The sequence below is a fragment of the Pan paniscus genome, chromosome 6 (assembly GCF_029289425.2).
Source record: "Pan paniscus chromosome 6, NHGRI_mPanPan1-v2.0_pri, whole genome shotgun sequence".
NCBI classification, from domain to species: domain Eukaryota; kingdom Metazoa; phylum Chordata; class Mammalia; order Primates; family Hominidae; genus Pan; species Pan paniscus.
This window is the reverse complement of record NC_073255.2, coordinates 172,758,338-172,778,842: the sequence shown is the minus strand read 5'-3', so window position 1 is coordinate 172,778,842 and position 20,505 is coordinate 172,758,338. Positions and strand designations below refer to the sequence as shown.

The 20,505-nt window shown below is 37.2% G+C and overlaps 1 protein-coding gene across 1 annotated transcript in view; it reads left to right on the top strand.

The window, feature by feature from the left end:
• MTPN (myotrophin) overlaps positions 1-20,505 on the top strand; it is a 51,042-nt gene that overhangs the window by 22,720 nt on the left and 7,817 nt on the right. Inside the window, exons 2-3 of the mRNA XM_003813431.4 lie at positions 3,144-3,257; positions 4,415-4,498. Of these exons, the coding sequence (XP_003813479.3) occupies positions 3,144-3,257; positions 4,415-4,498 (198 nt within the window). The remainder of the gene's footprint in view (positions 1-3,143; positions 3,258-4,414; positions 4,499-20,505) is intronic.

Genomic DNA, 20,505 nt, shown 5'->3' with positions numbered 1-20,505 from the left:
TGAGACGGGGTTTCACCGTGTTAGCAAGGATGGTCTCGATCTCCTGACCTCGTGATCCTCCTGCCTCGGCCTCCCAAAGTGCTAGGATTACAGGCGTGAGCCACCGTGCCCAGCCCTGAAGGATGTAACATTTTTGGTTCACAGAGGTATCTTTGACAAAGATCTTATTGATGATTTATTGCACTTATTTATTTGCTTTGTCTCACTCTAAAGACTCGTCCAGTTAATCCCGTCTAGCTAATATTAATAGAAAGGAAATGTTAATAATGGGAGGAAAACTAATTTTATCTGAATTGTTAAGCATTCTTTGCCTCAACAACATTTTTGTAGTTGTGAATAAAGACTAAGGTGGTATGCCAGTTCGCCCTTACTATTTAAATTTGATTTTGAATATAAAGCATGTTACAATAAATAATGTCTTTAATTATTCATATTTCAACCATTATGCAGAAACCTGCCTTAATCCTATTTTGAATAATCTTTTGTCTAGTATAAGCCAGTACCAGGAATCCACAAAAATAATAGTGAACCTTTATTAAATATAATAGCCTTCATTAAACATTTGTTAAACAATGTGTCAGGCACTATGCTAAACACTTTGCATGGGTTATCTCTTCCAGTGAAACACTGAAACCCTGTGAAGTGTAGACATTTCTATTCCCATTTTACGGATAAGGAAACCAAAATTTAGAAAGTACCTGGTCTCTGGTCCCACAACTAAGTGGTAGAGTTGGAGTGCTAACCTGGTCTCCAGTGATTTTAGGCACATTATACATCCTTATATAGACATTATATAGACATTATATATACACATTATATTACATATATACATTATACATTCCTTCTATATCCTTCTGATTTACAGGAGGCCCTGTTGTAATGCATGTATCACATATTAAGTAAACAATCCATTAGAAATTATTGCTTTGAATTATTGAAGTAGTCTTAACTTAGATTGTTTTATCATCTAATATTTCAGGTAGGAAATGCTTTCTGATGAAACTCTTGATCCTCCAAAAATATATATATTTGAAATACACATGTGGGCTGGAATTTGGAAACACTCTATAATTTAGTTCCCTTAATGCTTCACTGACACCATTGGTTGCTATGGTAGACAGTTGATATCACCCTTCTCTCAGAATGCTTAAAAATAAGTAAATTCATATTTGAGTATACCTATTACATACATAGATAATACTTATAGATAATAGCTAACCGTATTTCTGTTAATATTAGCTAGTGTGATATTTAAGTGCCTTACATGGATCATGTAGTTTAACCCCCACAACTCCATGAGCTGCAGGTACTGTCATCTCTGCACATAGAAAGTAAGTAACTTGCCCAAGGTCTAATGGTGATGGAGCTCCTGTTCTTAACTCCCACATCATACTGTAGGAAAATATAAAGAAGAAAACATATAATTTCTACTCCCAAGGAATTTGCATTCTGTTGGGAAAGAAGGCATACACAAAGTTGTAAGGGTACCATATATTTAAATACTAACTGATTCCTGTGAGTTTTACGAGAAAGAGAGCTTACCATTATCATGGAAAGTTTCATAGACAAAGTAAATCTTAAATTTGATTGAGGCTTGTAGGACCTATAGTATTTAAATTAATGGGAAGGAAGGAGGGAGCAGGCATAAGTGACAAAGGGGAAGGGGAGTTTGGAGTATGTGTGTTTGAAAGAATGGTTTATAGTGGCTGTAAAATGATAGGGCTCTGAACATCTTGATTCAGGGTATGGCTTGATGAGTTGACCAAACTATGCTAAGTGAATAATACAATTGTTGAGAAAATAAACTTTGTCTGAGCCAGGGTCTCACTCCTATCACCCAGGCTGGAGTGTAGTGGCAGGGTCATGGCTCACTGCAGCCTCAACTTCCTGGGCTCAGGGGATCCTCCCACCTCACCTCACAAGTAGCTGGACCACAGGAGCATGCCATCACGCCTGGCTAATTTTATATTTTTAGTAGAGATGGGGTTTTGCCATGTTTCCCAGGCTGGTCTTGAACTCCTAGGCTCAAGTGATGTACCAGTCTTGGCCTCCCAAAGTGCTGGGATTACAGATGTGAGCCACCACACCCGGCTGAGAGAATATAGGATGTTTTGCTCCTCAGTAAAATCTGAACTCTCCTAAGAGGGAAGGGGCAGATACCGAATTAGAAACAGCATGTTGGTACAGAAAGAGAATGGGTTTAAATCTCTACTCTGTTACTAACTGAACCACAGTAAAAAGTTATTTAACCTCTTTCAGCTTTAGAGTTTTCATGTATTAGATGGAGGTTATTCTCTTCTTGGGGTAGTTTGAAGATTAGAAATAATGGGTGTATCACAGTGCCAGATGTATTGCAGCTGGTCCATAGAGAAGGTAGTCATCATTTTTAGTCTCTGTTAATCTTCAGTGAATGAAAATGACTTTTTTAGACTTAAGTTCATTTTTCTGGCACTATACCTCCATTCATCACCAGGATTGTCATGTTCTTCTGAAAGCCCTGAGTTCCATTTTTTGTAGCACTTGTATTTTGAAATTATATGTTTAATTATGTGATTATTAATATCTGCCCCCCAACCCCAGACGGTAAGCTTCATACAGTCAGGAGTCATGTCTGATTTTGCTGACCACTGTCTTCCTACTGTCTAGCACAGTGCCTGCCACACAGTTGGGCTCTACTGAATGTTAAATGAAATAAATTCTTAATACCTAATACTGAAATTACATTGTGATATTGATGGCTGCCTACATCAAAGTGGGAATACTTTCTTTGAAGAATTAAAATACATGTAATATGAACTGTGTAAAATCTCAGTGCTTGAACTCACTAGTCTTTTGTGGTCACATATTGACACTATACTGATTGAACTCCTTAGAAATGGAGGACAGTAATGTATTTCGTTATATTTATCATTATTGTATATTGTTTTCAGCTTAACTAATTGTGGCTTGAATTTCCATCATACTGTATGTTAACTCTTGTGCAGAATTTCATTTCAAGTTTTTGGTTATTTTATTTTGCAAGAAATGTTAATTGTTTCATGAAACTCTCACGGCTTTAAGAAAGTAAAAGTATCAGGTGCCTCATTTCACTTCTTCAGTCTTCCATTCATATAAATATTGTTTTCATTTGGTTTTCTTATAAGGGAGAAGATGTCAACCGGACACTAGAAGGTGGAAGGAAACCTCTTCATTATGCAGCAGATTGTGGGCAGCTTGAAATCCTGGAATTTCTGCTGCTGAAAGGAGCAGATATTAATGTACGTAGAGGACGTGATCATTCTTGAAAAAATTTTCTGTTAATATGCTATGGGTAATTGTTTTCTATAGATTATAAAATAGCTATTTGTAGAAACTTCATTCTAAATAAGAATACAGTCTGAAATTATGCCAAATTGCCTATAACTTAGAAATACAGTGGTGGGATTTTTAAAAATAAGCCAAAAAAGCTGACTTTTTTAAGCTGACAAAAATTGAAGGTTAGTATGTTTCCCCTGTGGCTGTTGCTTTTCAAGTTCTAAAGCTTGGGGAGTTAGCACTATCTGTGGGTAACAAATGGCTATGATGTAATACAGCATAGGACTCTGCAGTCATAGGCTAAATCTAAAATGGATTATTGGACAAAGGTCAATGGGCAAGTGGTCAGATAAGCGCAGTCATCTCCCAACTTTAGCCTTTTGTAGCTTCTGTATTTCAGGGGATGCCATGCTACCCGGCCCTTTTACCTCCTCTTTGGCTGTGTTTTACCCTGTTTTCCCTTACTGGACCACACTGGCATTTCTTTTTTTTTTTTTTTTTTTTTTTTTGAGACGGAGTCTCGCTCTGTCGCCCAGGCTGGAGTGCAGTGGCGCGATCTCGGCCCACTGCAAGCTCCGCCTCCCGGGTCCACGCCATTCTCCTGTCTCAGCCTCCCGAGTAGCTGGGACTACAGGCGCCCGCTACCACGCCCGGCTAATTTTTTTTGTATTTTTAGTAGAGACGGGGTTTCACCGTGTTAGCCAGGATGGTCTCGATCTCCTGACCTCGTGATCCACCCGCCTCGGCCTCCCAAAGTGCTGGGATTACAGGCGTGAGCCACCGTGCCCGGCCCCCACACTGGCATTTCTACAGTTGTGGGGAATCAAGGCTTAGAGAGGCTAAATAATAGTACCACAGTAAGTGGCAGAGCCAAGATTTGAGCTGAGGTCAAAGCCCTGCTCCCTGTGCTCTACTACTATGACTCCTAAGGAAAGACACTGCTCGTGGGCTTGGGTCTCTGGTAGCTTTAAGAGACTAGACACTTGACTCTGTGGATTGATTGATTGATTGATTTTGTAGAAAGGCAAATAGGTAAATCTAGAAAGAGTTTTCTAGTTAAAACTAGAAAGTAGGAAGAAATGAAAAACAGATAAAGTTATCTCTGTTTATTATTTCATAGGCTCCAGATAAACATCATATTACTCCTCTTCTGTCTGCTGTCTATGAGGGTCATGTTTCCTGTGTGAAATTGCTTCTGTCAAAGGTGAGGTCAATTGCTAATAGTATTGCTTTTTCTGTTACTGTGTTTAAGCCAAGTATTTGATTGTTAATTTATTTGAATTTTGTGTGGCAGCAGGGACAGAAAACTGGAAGCAATATACAAAATTGAGGTGTAGTGTTACTCAAAATAGCTGGCCCATAAACTGTTACCAGTTTGTGGTAGGTAAGGAGCTTGGGTGAATATAAATCAGCAGTCTTCTTTGTCAAGAAAATATTTTACACACACACACACACACAGAAACCAGCTTGAAATAACCATTGTACTTGATGATATAGAAGAATGTCATTTTGGACAGTAACACTTTGTGGACTGGCACCAGGTTCATACACCATGCTTTGAGTAGCACTGGTTTGAAATGTATATGTTTCATTTTCTGGAATACATACCGAGCAAAATGGTTAGAGGTAGTTTGCTGTTAAGTAAGGACTCTCCAACTTATCTGGTTTCTTGATATGCTTGAGATAGTGGTAAATTTGGAGTTTTCCTACCTTTTTTGTCTTTGCTATTATAAGCCCTTAGATGGAGTTCAAAATCCAGACTCAGAAATTAACCATTTAGTTGCAGCCATTCTAGCTGTATTAGATGGATCCTACAGATGTTGGAAAGCAAGAAATCTTCAGAAAATATTACCAGTTACAGTATTATCACTAGTATTTAATCCCAGCCTTGTCATTTTATGACCATACTCTGGAAAGTGTTGTTTGTAATATTTCATTTGGGATCTTAAGCCCTGCTAAAAGAAGCAAGAGAAAAACAGAAATGAGTAGATGTATATAAAGCATTTTGCCACAGTGCCTGATACATAGTAAGCACTCAATAAGTAGTAGCTTTTATTATAACTAAGGCTGAAGAGGATTTTAATGCTTTGTAGTGTCAGCTTCAGTAAGATACGAAGAAAATTGGGAAAGAAGATAGCACATTTATCTCTTAACACTTCATTGACAACTTTGTAAAGATATGGTTCTAAAAGCAGTTAATTTGGGTCCTCTAAATAGAGCTAGGGTTTTTTCTATCCATAGCTTCATGTTAACCACAATTACTGGATTTCTTTAAATATGTTTGTTGTTGTTTGGGTTTGGGTTATATATCAACAGCAATTTTTATACCTTACTGATAAGAATGATGCATTTGTCCAAAAGCCAAAATAAATGGAAATATTACTCTTTGCCGCTAGTGGATCCAGCATCTGTGATAGGGTGTGCTCGCAAAGATTTCCAGTCACTGTCTTTCTCTTTACTGTTCATCCCTCCCCAAGATCTGCGAAAGGATTACAAAGTACCTTTGAATACTGCTAGATAATTTCATCCCTGGGAAATATTTTTGCTTACTGTATCAAAAACAGATTTGCTGTTTATGAAAGATTTATATAATTTCAATATTGTATTAGTTAGGACTCTGTCTTGCAAGTAACTGAGCCCAGCTCAGACAGGCTTAAACAGTAAAGAGATCTTATTAATTTATATAACTGTACAGTTGAGGCACAGCTTGACCCTGGATTTAAGATACATGACCATGATCTGATTTTTTTATTTTTATTTTTGGCCTGTCCCAGGTCTCTTCCTCAGCATTGGCTTTATTTCCATGGCTTCAGCCTATCTGCTAGCTCTCAAAAGAAATGGAGGACTCCCTCCTTAGCCTTCGTTCCCACCTTTTCCCTGACCTTTTTTTTACCCAGCCAAGGGTTTTGTTCTCTGAAAATAAAAACCTCCATGGGATCATTTTTTGCTTAGGTCCCTTGTCATTTACTAAATGAGCTGCCCTAAATGTACTCTTTCCTTCTAACCATATCTCAAACTGTAGATCAGAACAATTTTTCTTTGTGTTAGACCTCTCTGTCCTCCTAGGAAAAACAAAACAGGATATAATTTTTATGCTATAGAGAACCCAAACCATTGTTCTGTACTCCTTATTCCCAAAACATGAGGCTTCAGGTCATTGAGACCTTGTGGTTGTAAGTTTCCGTTGTTAAAGAGTTGAAAACATTAAATGAGTTCCTGAAAAGTTGGCTTGATTTGCATGTACATTAGGCCCTAAGATGTCATCCCAGAAGGTTCTCTGTGTGTGTACTGTGTTGCTAAATTATTGATTGTGAGTTGTCTTACTTTTAACTAGTTTGTTTTTTCTTTTGCTTATGCCCATTTTGTTCTTTTGTGTCTGAACCTTGACTTTTTTTAGCCAAATAAGTGACATTTGGAGATAGCTATGTTGGTAGCAGACCGTTTGTAACCATGTAGAGCTGTTGTTTTATATGAAAGAGATTTTCTTCTTTTTGAAATCAGCATAGTACATTTTAGTTCTGCTTTTTCAAAATTAATTACTTTGATTTTATTATTGCATAAGCTTCTTTAATGGATACCCTGTAGTTTTGTTAGGCAGATTTTTTTTGAAAATTGATTATACTCTTTCAAAAATTCTTAGTTGCTAAAATAGAGTTGTTCCAGTGCATCTTTTAAAAGTTATAATCAGTGTTTATATTAAGTCTAATTTGTTCTGCCTTTTATCAAAAGTAGAATTCTTATGGATTATTATGAATTCACTTGAAAAGACTTGGTTTAAGAACTTTCCAGATTCATTGACATTTCCAATACATTATCCAGTTGATTTATCCTTAGCATACGAAAAAAGGCAAAATAATAAACAGGGATTTAGAAACTCAGTATGATCACAGCTAATAGGGGAGAAATCAGAAAAACAAACATGATTGCTAGAATATTTGAAATCAAACTTTATATGATATGCTGTATCATTTATAATTTATTATAAACCCAAATACTTAGGTATTATTATCTCTCTTTTATGGATAAGGAAACCATTTATCTCGGGGTGGTCTAACTGCTTGAAAGTCAAATACAATGTAATGGAATCAAGATTTGTTCCAAGATGTAGGATTCAGCAGCCTGTGTTCTTACTATTACTTGAAATTGCCTTTCAGAAGTACTGTCAGGTCAGTTAATGAGAAATGGAACATGTACATATCTGCAGGTAAAAAGACTTGTGGCCTCATTTTTAATTGGCAAGCTGGTAAATGAGAAAAATGTAGAGATCAACAGATGAGAGGCTTCCATTTCAAAGTTTAGGTCTGAGCACATTCTGTGGTGTTCCCTTTTTGCCCCCAGTGACAGAAAAGATGTTTTTAAAGTGAGTTGATCAGTATCTGCTTTGGACCAGAAGAATTGGATCCATCAAACAAGAAACTATAAGGAAACCTTGAAAGACAGAAAACAGGCAGGGTAGGGCCAAAGAAGAAATTCCCAAATAAGAGCAAGAGAGTATTGTTGCAAAAGGCAAGAGCTGATCCAAGGCCATGCCCAGAGGTGCCTAGTACCCCCAAGCAACAAATGGAGTGATAAGTTGGAAGCACTTCAGGAAGAAGCAAATTAAACCCAAAAGGAAAGACTGAGATGCAAGAAGGGGAATGATAAGTAAGAAGTTAGTGTGAATTAGTATGTGAATAACTCTAAACAAATATTTAACACTGAAGTTTTTAAAAAATAAGCTAGAACCAAATAAGGTAAATAATATGAGATGATCAAAGCTTCTGGTATTTTCACCAAATCCAGAGTACCTGAGAAACATGGTAAAACTAGCAAGAAGAAACAAGGGAAAGGAGGCAGATAATTACTGCAGGCTCAAGAAGCATCCTTGAAGAGGTAGCAGCAGCAGAGGAGTGAGAGTGTGAAGAAGCTAATGTGAGTGTATGAGACAGACACTCATAATAGAAAAGTAGCAACTGACCAGTACAGCAGTCTGTGGAGAGGCCAAGCCCAATGCCTGTTTTTATCAAAGCAATAATAGGCAGCCTGTATAATCATGTGTCATTTAGAATTATAATTATCTCAGTGAAATAAGGTTCCCCTTTATTTGCCCTAAAAAATCTTAACCAGGAAATTTTTGGAATGAAAAGGATATTTAAAAGGTGGTATTAAAAAGTCCTTCAGTTCAAAAGTTTGCAAACTTTTTCCTAGGCATACCCTTTTTGCGAAGGCATGCCTTTGCAAACTACATGGTCACTGATGTAACATTGCCATAGACAATACATAAACGGATGGGCATGGCTGCATCCCAGTAAAACTTCATATACAAAAACAAATATCCAGGCCATAGTTTGCCAACCCCTGCTCTAGCTCATAAATAGTTTGGAATTTATGAGGCACATCGTTTTAAAACCCTAACCCTCAGTGGTAAGATGATGCTTCCCTAAGTGCTACAAGGTGAGTGTGTATCCTTCTGGATGCTTTTATTAGACTATGCTAGCACTTATTTTTGAAAAGATTTTTTAATGTAGCCAAACAAGAGTTTATAGGACACTTATCTGGGATATTCACTGTTCATTACTAAACTGGTCTTTCTGATTAAAATCTTAAACACTTGAATAATAGCAAGGTTGCACAAACACCTTAGAAGGGGGCTAAACATGAAATCATATTCTTGAATAGTATTAGCTGATGGACTTTCCTAAGTTCAGAGTTCATTTACAGTAGTCCCCCTTTTCTGCAGTTACCCATGGTCATGGTGAGTACATTACTAAGATACTTTGTGAGAGAGACACCACATTACCATAACTTTTATTACAGTTAACTTTTATTAGCATGTTATAGTTGTTCTGTTTTATTATTATTATTTCTTCCTGTGCCTAATTTATAAATTAAACTTTATCATAGGTATGTATGTATAGGAAAAAACATAGTGCAGTCATGTGCCATATAATGACGTTTCAGTCAACAGTGTGCTTATGGAGATGCTGGTGTAAACAAACCTACCTCACTGCTGGTCATACATAATACTTGGTAATGACTGTGTTATATGTTTATGTATTTACTATACTATGCTTTTTATTCTTATTTTAGACTAGAGTTTCTTCTACTTATTAAAAAAAAAGTTAATGTAAAAGAACTTCAGGCATGTCCTTCAGGAGGTATTCTAGAAAAAGGCATTTTTATCATACGAGTTGACAGCTCCATGTATTCTCTTGCCCCTGAAAATCTTCCAATGGGACAAGATATGGAGGTGGAAAAAGTGATATTGATGATCCTGACCCTGTGTAGGTCTAGGTCTAGGCTTGTGTTTGTGTGTATGTTAGTTTTCAACAAAAAAGTTTTAAAAATTTTTTAATTAGATAAAAACTTACAGAGTGAGAATATAAAAGAAAATATTTTTCTACAGCTGTGCAGTGTACTTGTGTTTTAAGCTAAGCTTTATTACAAAACAGTCAAAATGTTAAAGACATTTAAAAGTTTATAAAGTAAAAAAGTTACAGTGAGCTAAGGTTAATTTATTGCTGAAAAAAGAAAATTTTTCTTATAAATTTAGTGTAGCCTAAGTATACAGTGTTTGTAAAGTCTGTAGTAGTGTGTAGTAATGTCCTAAGCCTTCACCTTCACTCACCACTCATCTCACTCAGAACAACCTCCAGTCCTGCAGCCTTCATTGATGATGAGTGCCCTATACAGGTGTACCATTTTTATCTTTTATACTGTATTTTTACCATACCTTTTCTATGTTTAGATACACAAATACTTACCATCGTGTTACAGCTGCCTATAATATTCAGTACAGTAACATACTGGATATAGGTTTGTAGCCTAGGAGCAATAGGCTATAACATATATCCTACGTGTGTAGTAGGCCATACCATCTAGGTTTATGTAAGGACACTCTATTATGTTCACACAATGATGAAATTCCCTTGTTAAGCGACATGTGGCTGTATATATTAGGGTTCATTACTGTCTGTGGTTTCAAGGCATCCATTGGAGGTCTTGAAATATGTCTCCTACAGATAAAAGGAGACTACTGTATTTTTCGCAGTTACATATAATTGGACATCTTAATATAGTTTTGACAATTCTGTAAGAGAAATAATAGTAGTTTGCCTATAGTATTAATACACTATCATGTGGCACATTTATTTTCATTTTATTTTATTTATTTATTTTTTTGAGACAGAGTCTCCCTCTGTCCCCCAGGCTGGAGTGCAATGGCATGATCTCGGCTCACAGGTTCAGGCACTTCTCCTGCCTCAGCCTCCCAAGTAGCTGGGATTACCACACTCAGCTAATTTTTATATTTTTAGTAGAGACGGGGGTTTTGCCATGTTGACCAGGCTGGTCTCAAACTCCTGACCTCAGGTGATTCGCCTGCCTCAGCCTCCCAAAGTGCTGGGATTACAGGTGCGAGCCACCACGCCTGGCCTCATGTTGCACATTTCTAATATTAACATAATACATATAATATTGAAGATTATATTTTCTATAATACTCATTAAAATTCCATATAATGTACATAATTCCTTATAATTTTAATAAAGAACTTTAAGAAGTTCAGTATTCCTAATCCTAAGGAATACTATTTCTAAATAATCAACTATGGGGTATTGTGGGGAAATATCCTAAATATTTACTTCTTTTATCAATCATTTAAAGATGTTATATTTGCTATAATTTAGAATTTAGACAGATAAGCTTTCAGTCATTTATGCTGGTGTATTTACACTCCATGCCTTACATGGTATATACTGCTGTTAAAAATGACCTCTCAATCGCCTATACAAATACGAATTCTTATAAATAAATAGAAAAAGTTATACCCCAGCATGAGAGAATCAGAATCCCATGAGTTGAGAATTCAATGAAAGTTTCAAAACATTGTAGTTTTATTCTTAGATTACAAAAATAATCTGACAGCATACTTAATTTGTTATTATAAGCTATCATTTTGTTACTAGTGATATTTAGCATACTGAGCTATACCTGAGAGGAGAAAGCCCAAAAGAACTGCTTTTTTGTTTTCCTTTTTTTCTCTGCTTCTGTGTCAAAAGAATTTATCTCCTCAGGAAGCCAACTCTAATCTTACAACAACAACTATATATAATATACCACTGATGGTTATGCAGCGCTAATTTTAGTGACTCAGCTGTTTCAGACCACTCTGTAAGTTAACTATTCCTGGCTTGAGAACAAAGGTATACTCAACTGCATTCTTATTTAAAGGAAGTCAAAATGTTTTATGTTTTATGTATAATTGCTATAGAGATTTAAAAATACTGAAATTCAGTCTGCTGAGGAAATAGAAAAAACCATCTTGTCTGGTAACATTCATGTTTTTGATAAATGTATTTTCTGTGCTTTTTCTTTTTAATCACGTAGCCAGTTAGTAAAACTTGAATATCTCTCTCAAGTATCAGCATTGTTGACTCCTCAGGGAAGTGTCTGTGGTGCAGAATGTGCTACTTGAATTGGGAATCAAATGTGTAAGATATAAGGGCTGAAAGTTAGCCCTTTTTAGCATAAGCAAATTGGCGTGCCTGCAGGCAGAACAAATATTTACTTGAATTACTATTTGTTACTTGAATTACTACCATACCTCCAATAAAATCTGAATAGCTTCAGATATTCCCCCACTCACATTTTAGGATTATTTGGAACCCCAAAATTCTGTTCCATATAACATGGTCAAGTTGGGTTTCAAAAAAGTTTTAGGACTGGTCTTCCTCAAAGAGCTCAGCAGTGCCTGACTGAATTGTCTTATTTTTAAGAAACTGTGTCATAAAGGGCCTACCAGAGTGATATATCTACAAGATTTACCCCATAAATAACTGAAGAACCAATTGTTAGACTGTTTTGATAGGTTTCACAAATCTCATACACAAGTATGCCCACGGTGTAAGTTCATTGTCGTTAACTGTTCAGCTCTTTTAGACTACAGCACATCATTTTAGCTTCTGTTAGTGATCTGTGCTATGTGCTGGGGTGCCACACACCTACACACACACACGTTTAGTTCTCAGTTCTGCTTAATAACTCTGGGTTTGAGCAAGTTTCTTAATATCTCAGCCTAAGCTTTCTCTTCTGTAACATAGGCCTGTATTTATCACATAGAGTTGATATGAGGATAAAATAGCTCACAGTTAAATGACATTTCCTATGTACAAGTACAGTTTTGAGGGCTTTGTGTATATTAACTTATTTAATCACCATAGTAGTCTTATAAAATATTTTTTTAATCCATTTTACCACTGGGGAAACAGAGGCACAAAATGATTTAGGAAATTTGCCCAGCATCACACAACTAGCAAGAAGGGGAATTGGAATTCAAATCCAGTCAATTTTGCTCTAGAGCCTGTGTCTGTAACCATTACATTATACTGCCTCTCAGTATAGCCAAGTACTCAAGTGAGATAATGTGTATAAGCCACTCGCTGAAATGCCGAGCACATCATGAGTTCTCAGCAAGTACAAAGACTTTAGGATTGATGTGCTTCTCAGGAAAGGAAAGACTTGCTGTAGGAATGAGGGTTCCCTGAAGAAAATTAACTTTATGAGAAGAACTTTGTTTCAAGTGTGGACATACTTTTTTGTCTGAAACTTAGGATGTACCATCTCTTAAGTAATATAACAGCGGCCGGGCACAGTAGCTCACGCCTGTAATCCCAGCACTTTGGGAGGCCGAGGCGGGCGGATCACCTGAGGTCAGGAGTTCGAGACCAGCCTGGCCAACATGGTTAAACCCCATCTCTACTAAAAATGCAAAAAAAAAAAATTAGCCGGGCGTGGTGGCAGGTGCCTGTAATCTCAGCTACTCAGGAGGCTGAGGCAGGAAAATAGCTTGAACCCGCGAGGTGGAGTTTGTAGTGAGCTGAGATCATGCCATTGCACTCCAGCCTGGGCAACAAAAATGAAACTCCCATCTCAAAAAAAAAAAAAAAGTAATATAACAGCTCAATATGTGACTGTCCTTGAAGAGGAGTAATTTGAAGGCTCGTTTGTGCTTTAACCCATCCTATTTCCATGATGAATTTTTCTCTGAAACTTTGAAATGATCTTTCTATTCATGTTAAATATGATTGCTATAGTGATATTAAAATCATATTTTTACTAGGGGTACCGTAAGAACAAATCCAAGACCATTATATATGCAACTGAAAATGAACTATAGTTAACTGTGTTCAAATAAGGAATAAAACGAAACATAAAATGTCTCATTGCTCACATGTGTGTGAGTCTCATTTGTTAGTTTTTGTCATTTGAGTAAGTTTGAGCAGCTGCTTGGAAAACTTGAAGTACCTGCCTCTTTAGATTTTAATTGACATTTTAAGAATTGAATTTTTGGAAAAGTTAAAGAGATGAGACAACAGCATCAACACTTAGCCCACTTGGTAAATTAAAGTTCTCAACAAATGCTTTGGTTCATATGACATTCCCCATTGCATACTTAGCACGTTGTTGGAGAAGCAGAGTGGTGCAGATAGAGGAGCTTGGCAATGAAGTTAGTAAACCTAGATTTAAGGCCTGGTTCTGTAACTTCATAGCTAGTAAATCACTTGACATCTGAACTCAGTGGGTTTAATAGTATTCATACCCCAAGATTATTCTGAGAATCAGAGAAGGTAATCGTCTTTCCTATTTTTAGTACTTGCCACACTATTTATGAAATATATGAGAACTAGTCTCTGATTCTCCCTAATGCCCTAGAACAGTGGGCAACAAACATTTTCTATTAAGGGCCAGGTAGTAAACATTTTCTATTAAGGGCCAGGTAGTAAACATTTGGGGCTTTCTGTGCCTTATGGTCTCCATTACAGCTTCTCATCTCTGCCACTGTGATGCAAAAGCAGCCATAAGCAACATGTAAATGAATGAGCCTAGGTATGTTCCAGTAACATTTTATTTACCAAAGCTATATCTGCCACTTAATAGAAACTCAGTAAAGATTCACAGAATGGACTTGTGAATTGAGTGTCTATGAAAAGATGCTGTGGTGTCAGAGTGTGCAACAGATGACAAGTCGTATGTGTGCCATCCCACAGTTCTTTTATTTTCTGTAAGATACAAATAAGCTGCAGATATCTAAAGGTAATAAATTCCAAAATCTAGTCTTGTCCCTAACATTTTGGGGGGAGAGGCCATGGGTAATTTTCAACTAAATGTGGTATAGAATACAAAATTTGGAGTCAGATGGTTCTAGTTTTCGTATTTGTTGACTGACCTTGGGCAAGTTTCTTAACTGAGCTTGAGAGCCTGTCTACAAAATGGAGTTAACAATGTCCACTTCAGGGGACTGCTGTGAGAAAAATGTGGTTACATATTTTTACTGTTACATTAAAAACTCAAAACTGCTACGAAAAATGTAAGGGAGGTAACAATCACTGTGTTTTGTATTATATTAGACCTTATAGGTCTAGTAAAGACCAGAAATTGTCTTTACTCTGTCTCCTGTATCAATATGTAAATTAAATATGAAATTAAATGTGCTATGAAATCATCCTGCACCAGTAGATAAAATTGCAAAGTATGTATAATTGTAGGTATTTGAATAATTTTTAATGTCACTAAATACCAAATCCATTTTTAGTAGTTTCCGAAATTGAATCATATGTTTAAGTTCTATGGTAATATTTAAGTATATATTTAAACAGTGTAAGGTTTTCAGATTCTGAACATTTTCTCATAGTACCATGGAACTACAAACAGTTGCCTCAAATCATGAGATAATGGAGTTCTTTGTGAGTATAGTAGTTTCTCAAGACTGTTCTAAAATGCATATGAATTGATTCAAAATAATTGACAGTATTCTTTCTAATGATACCGTAGTACATACTTAGACAAGATAGTATTTTTTAAAAAATAATTTTTCCTTTTAATTTGGATGCTTGTGTTCACTAAGGGTAATATTTCTGTTACTATGACCCAGATGTGAATTTTTTTCATTTAATATTTATTGAGCATCTGCTGGCTACCAGGCATTATCCTAGGTATTAAAGCTATAGGGACAAATATAACAGGACCCCTTCCTTCATGGAGCTCAGCCTAATTTGGGGAAGACATACCTGTTAATGGTTAATTACAGACTGTGGTAAGTTCCCTAAGAAAGGTGGAGTTTAGCCATGAGTAACAAAAACCCTTACTACAATGATCTAAACAAGAAAGTCTGAAGATGTGCAGTCCAAGGCTAAGTGACTGGCTCCGCTGTGTATGTTGTTGATATCCCACACTGGGCACCCGCCCCACACACCCCCCCCCCGCCCCCATTTTCCCCAATCCTTATGGTCACAAGATAACTACTGAACCGCCAGGCATTGTGTCTGTTGACAACAGGAAGAGGGGGGAAAGAGCTAAGGCCAAAATTAGGTCAGATAGTCACCTGTAGCTTTAAGGGAGTCTGAGGATTTCACTTATTTTCAACCTCTGTAGTAGAGGAAAGCAAAGAAGAACGGGTTGGAAGTGGGTTGTGTCAGATGCTGAGTGAGCTACAGTACTGACCTGTGATCTCCAGGGCACCAGCTGCCTGGGAAATCCCAGCAGGCTTCACAGAGAATCTAACAATTGAATGAGAGGTAATTGGGTAGTTCCAGGGAAAGAATAAAGAATGTCTTTGATCCTTTACGTTTTTCGAAGTCTTCATGAGACATTTAATATCAAAAGGAAGTACACACTGTATTCATTTAAATACTGGGGATATAGGAGTTAACAACGTAAACAGATCCTCCGCCCTTGGACACCTCATTTTCTAGACGGAAGGCAGAGTAACACCTTATTTTCTAGAGGGAAGGCAGAGTAAACAGGTATACAAATAAATGTAACAATTTCAGGTAGTAACAAGTACTGTGGGGGGAAAAAAGCCTTTATAAGGGTAAAAAATAACTATTTTGGATAGAAAATTTCTTAAGGGTATTATATACTTTTCTCTTAAGCAGAGTAACAAGACATCATGATTTCCTTGAAGCCTTACCAGCATCCAACCCTCGGGGGTCTGTTGAAGTTTTGGTTAATTGTCCTTACACTAGCTAAGCTTTAGCCGGGCTCAGTCTTGGTTTCTTTCTTACTATAGTCATGTCAAGCTCTTGTCAGATGTTACTGTTGTTAGTGTGACCGTCTTCAGTAGGCCTTCTCTCCTTTCTGTTTTCTGTTTCTGATTTGATTTTGACTGAGAAGGTCTGTGTTTGAAATAAAAATTTCTGAGTGAGGACACCAGCATGCTTCTATGGAATGATGAAGAGCTTGAACTCTGTAAAGCTGTTTCAATGGTTTTTTAAAGTTTTATATTCACTTCCTGTCAGTTCAAATCAACATAAGGTTGCTAGAATCCTGACCTGATAAGTGTCTGTCATAAAATGTTAAACTAGAAACATTGCAAATATTCCTTGAATTGCCTTTAATCCTCAACTGCAGTCTTAGTCCTTTCAGACATTCGTTTTGTATTTGATTCTAAATTGCTTTCTTTCCAAAGTGAATTGACCATTCAAAACCATGGTTGCTAAAGAAAATTTTCTGAAGTAATTGGTTATATTCCAAGGGGGAAGGGTATGTGTGTGTGTTTATCTGTGTGTATATGTAGATAGGTAAATCCATATGCATATATAGAGATAACACACAGTTTGCCCTCCATAGCCATAGGTTTTGCATCCATGGATTCAACCACAGATCAAAAATAGATTCAGAAAAATAATAGCACAATAATTACAAATAATATAAATTAAAAAGCAATACAGTATAACAACTGGGTGACCCTTGAACAATGCAGGGGTTTAGGGTTGCCAACCCCTGCACAGTCAAAAATCCACATAGAATTTTTGACTCCCAAAAAACTAATAGCTTACTGTTCACCGGAAGCATATAGATGACATAAACAGACAGTCAACACGTATTTTTTGTATGAGTTATATACTGCATTGTTATAGTAAAGTAAGCTGGAGAAAAGACTATTAAGAAAATCATTACAAAGACAAACTACATTTACTATTCATTAAGTGGAAGTAGGTTACCATAAAGACCTTTATCCTCATTTTCTTTGCTTCAAGTAGCTTGACGAGGAGGAATTGGGGGTTGGTCTTGCTGTCTCAGAGGAGGAAGAGGTGGAAGGAGGGACAGGAGAGGCAGGCACACTCCATGTAACTTTTATTGAAAAATATCTGCTTATAATTGGACCTGCACAGTTCAAACCCATGTCGTTCAAGGGTCAAGTGTATTTATATAGTGTTTACGTTGTATTAGGTATTATAAGTAATCTATAGATAATTTAAAGTATACAAAAGTATATAAAGTGTGTATGTTATATGCAAATCCTAAGCCATTTTATATAAGGGATTTGGGTATCCAAGAGGGAGTTAGGAACCAATCCCCCTCACACACAGAGGGATGACTATATATGTAGTTGACTGTATTTATATTTGGTTCGAGAGAGAGAGAGGTTTTGTGTGTGTGTGTGTGTGTATCCAGTTAGCACTTGGAGATCTCTATATATATAGAAGTGCTAATTTTTTGCCTGATTTTATAAATTTTGTAAATTTTTTAAATTTTGCATGGAAACAAAGCTGCTTGTTATTCTGTCAATTTATCAGTATAACTAACTATAATCAGCATCTTCAAAACCTTGACAAAAGCCTCTTGTCAAGATAATGTCAGATAACCTCTGAGGAGTTTGAGAGTTTCATCCTTAAAATGTTACTAATCCAGTTTTCTTGGCCTATTTTTACATGCTAAGAACTGATAATGTACAGGGGAATTAGGCTGTCTGAAGTAAGAAGTAGATAAAGGTGACAAGCAGGTAAAGATATGTTCTTGTTGTTTCATGTGGGTATATCTTATCTTTCCAGCTAGATTGTAAATTATTTATGGGTAGAGATAGCATGACTTGAAGGTTTTTTAAACATTCTGCGTGTTTGACCTCACACTATCAAATAATACTTGATTATCTACAAGTGTGGCATTTGAAGATCAATAAATTACTTGCAATGCCTTAAAAACGTTTACTCCCTGGAATGACAAACAGCCTGTCTGTTTGGGTCACTTTAACTTGGCCATAGCAACCTTTTTCTCCTCCAGAAAACTTCAGAAAAATCAGCAGAATCATGCTGTAGGCAAATGAACCTAGTTCTGATTGTAATCAGATGTCAGCAATAAAGGGACTTCTATGTTGAAATTACCTGAAAATAAGTGAGTATGTTATATAGTGTGCTAGTAGGGAGGCAGCCTGTTCACAATGGAAATGCTTTGTTGATATATTCACAGCAGTCTGTCTTTAAATCTGCCGATTTAATACTATAATTATTTTATCAAGTTCCTTATATTTTTAGTTCCTATTTGTATCCGTTTTTTTTGTTTGTTTGAGACGGAGTCTCACTCTGTCACCCAGGTTGGAGTGCAGTGGCACAATCTAGGCTCACTGCAACCTCCACCTCCTGGGTTCAAGCGATTCTTCTGCCTCACCCTCCCCAGTAGCTGGGATTACAGGTGCCTGCCACCATGCCTGGCTAATTTTTGCATTTTTAGTACAGACGGGGTTTCGCCATGTTGACCAGGCTGGTCTTGAACTCCTGACCTCAGGTGATCTGCCCACCCTGGCCTCCCAAAGTGTTGACATTACAGGCGTGAGCCACTGTGCCCGGCCTGTATCAATAAACATGTATTGATTACCTCTTATTGGGCCTGTGCAAGGCCTTGGGATCGCAAAGACTAATAAGCCTTGTTCCTGCCCTCAACATAGTTAGTCTGGTAAAAGGAGACAAATATGTAAAACAATCAGTGCCTTGAAGCATTGTGGTTGCTGTGACAAGAGTTATATGCAATGTGTAAAGACCCGAAGGAAGAAGAGGGCAATTGTGGTCTTGGAAGTTAAGGGGATAGTGTGTTATGAATAAGAATGTCGTTACAGCTCCAGGTGCCACAATTGTAATTTCATAAAGCAGTTGACACTTGAGCTGAACCTTAGAAACTTAGTGTCTAAGAGTCCAGTAGAGAACTGGGGCACCATCCCAAGCAGAAGCAACAATGAGAAAAGTAACAGGGACAAGAAAGAAACCATGATGTATTAGAGTACAGTACGTTGTTTGGCGTAGCACACAGTCAGGTAGAAAGGATTTAGCAAGGCCTATGACTAGAGAGGTAGGTAGTGAACAGATTATGCCTTTATGTGTCATGTTATTTATCTTTATTCTATTTCGTGAGAATGCCATTAAAGGCTTTTAGGTATATGAACAGTATGATCAGACTGGCATTTGAGAAAGAACACCCAAACATGTAGGGTCTGAATTAGAGTTGTGTAATAAAAAAGGCCAGGCGCAGTGGCTCACGCCTGTGATCCCAGCATTTTGGGACGCTAAGGTGGGCGGATCACAAGGTCAGGAGATCGAGGCCAGCCTGGCTAACACAGTGAAACCCTATCTCTACTAAAAATACAAAAAAATTTAGTCGGGCATGGTGGTATGCACCTGTAATCCCAGCTACTCGGGAGGCTGAGGCAGGAGAATTGCTTGAACCCAAGAGGCGGAGGTTGCAGTGAGCCGAGGTTGTGCCACTGCACTCCAGCCTGGGTGACAGAGCGAGACTCCATCTCAAAAAAAAAAAAGAAAGAAATCATTGCATCAAAATGTTTATACCTGAACTAAAAAAGTGATGGTAGCAATGGAGAACCAAGGACAGATGGGAAATGTTAATAGTATGGTCTGAAGACTTAAGTAAACAAGAACTGCATACTGTCTCCACATCTTCTGGAAGATGGTAGTGTTCTTCACCTTGTTGGAGAATATTGAAAAAGGAGCAAGGTTTATAGGAAAAGATTACAGATTCATTTTGGGAGAGGTTGAATTCAAGGTATTTATGGAACTTAAAGTAGGTAAGTCTGAAAGCCAGTCCTCAGAATGAGGACAATAAAGGTTGGACATGGATGAGATGATGAGGAAGAGCATGTTGAGCAAGTTATAAAGAGTGTTAAAGACCTGAATCCTGTATAAAGGACAGCCAGAGAAAGTAAAGGAAGGCAGGGGAGAGTAGAAGGAGTTGGTGTGGGAGGGAGAGGCAGGCTAGACAGGAGAATGTGGAGATAATACTGTCTTGAGAGTTAGGACCATAATGAGTTAGGAATATCACTGTTCAGATACTATATATGTTGACTAGACTTGGCATTTACAGGACGTTAGTGACTTATTTCAAAGTGTTTTCAGAACAGTATAGGTCAGGTTGCAAATTGTCTGTCATGTCTGATTTTTCCTTGTG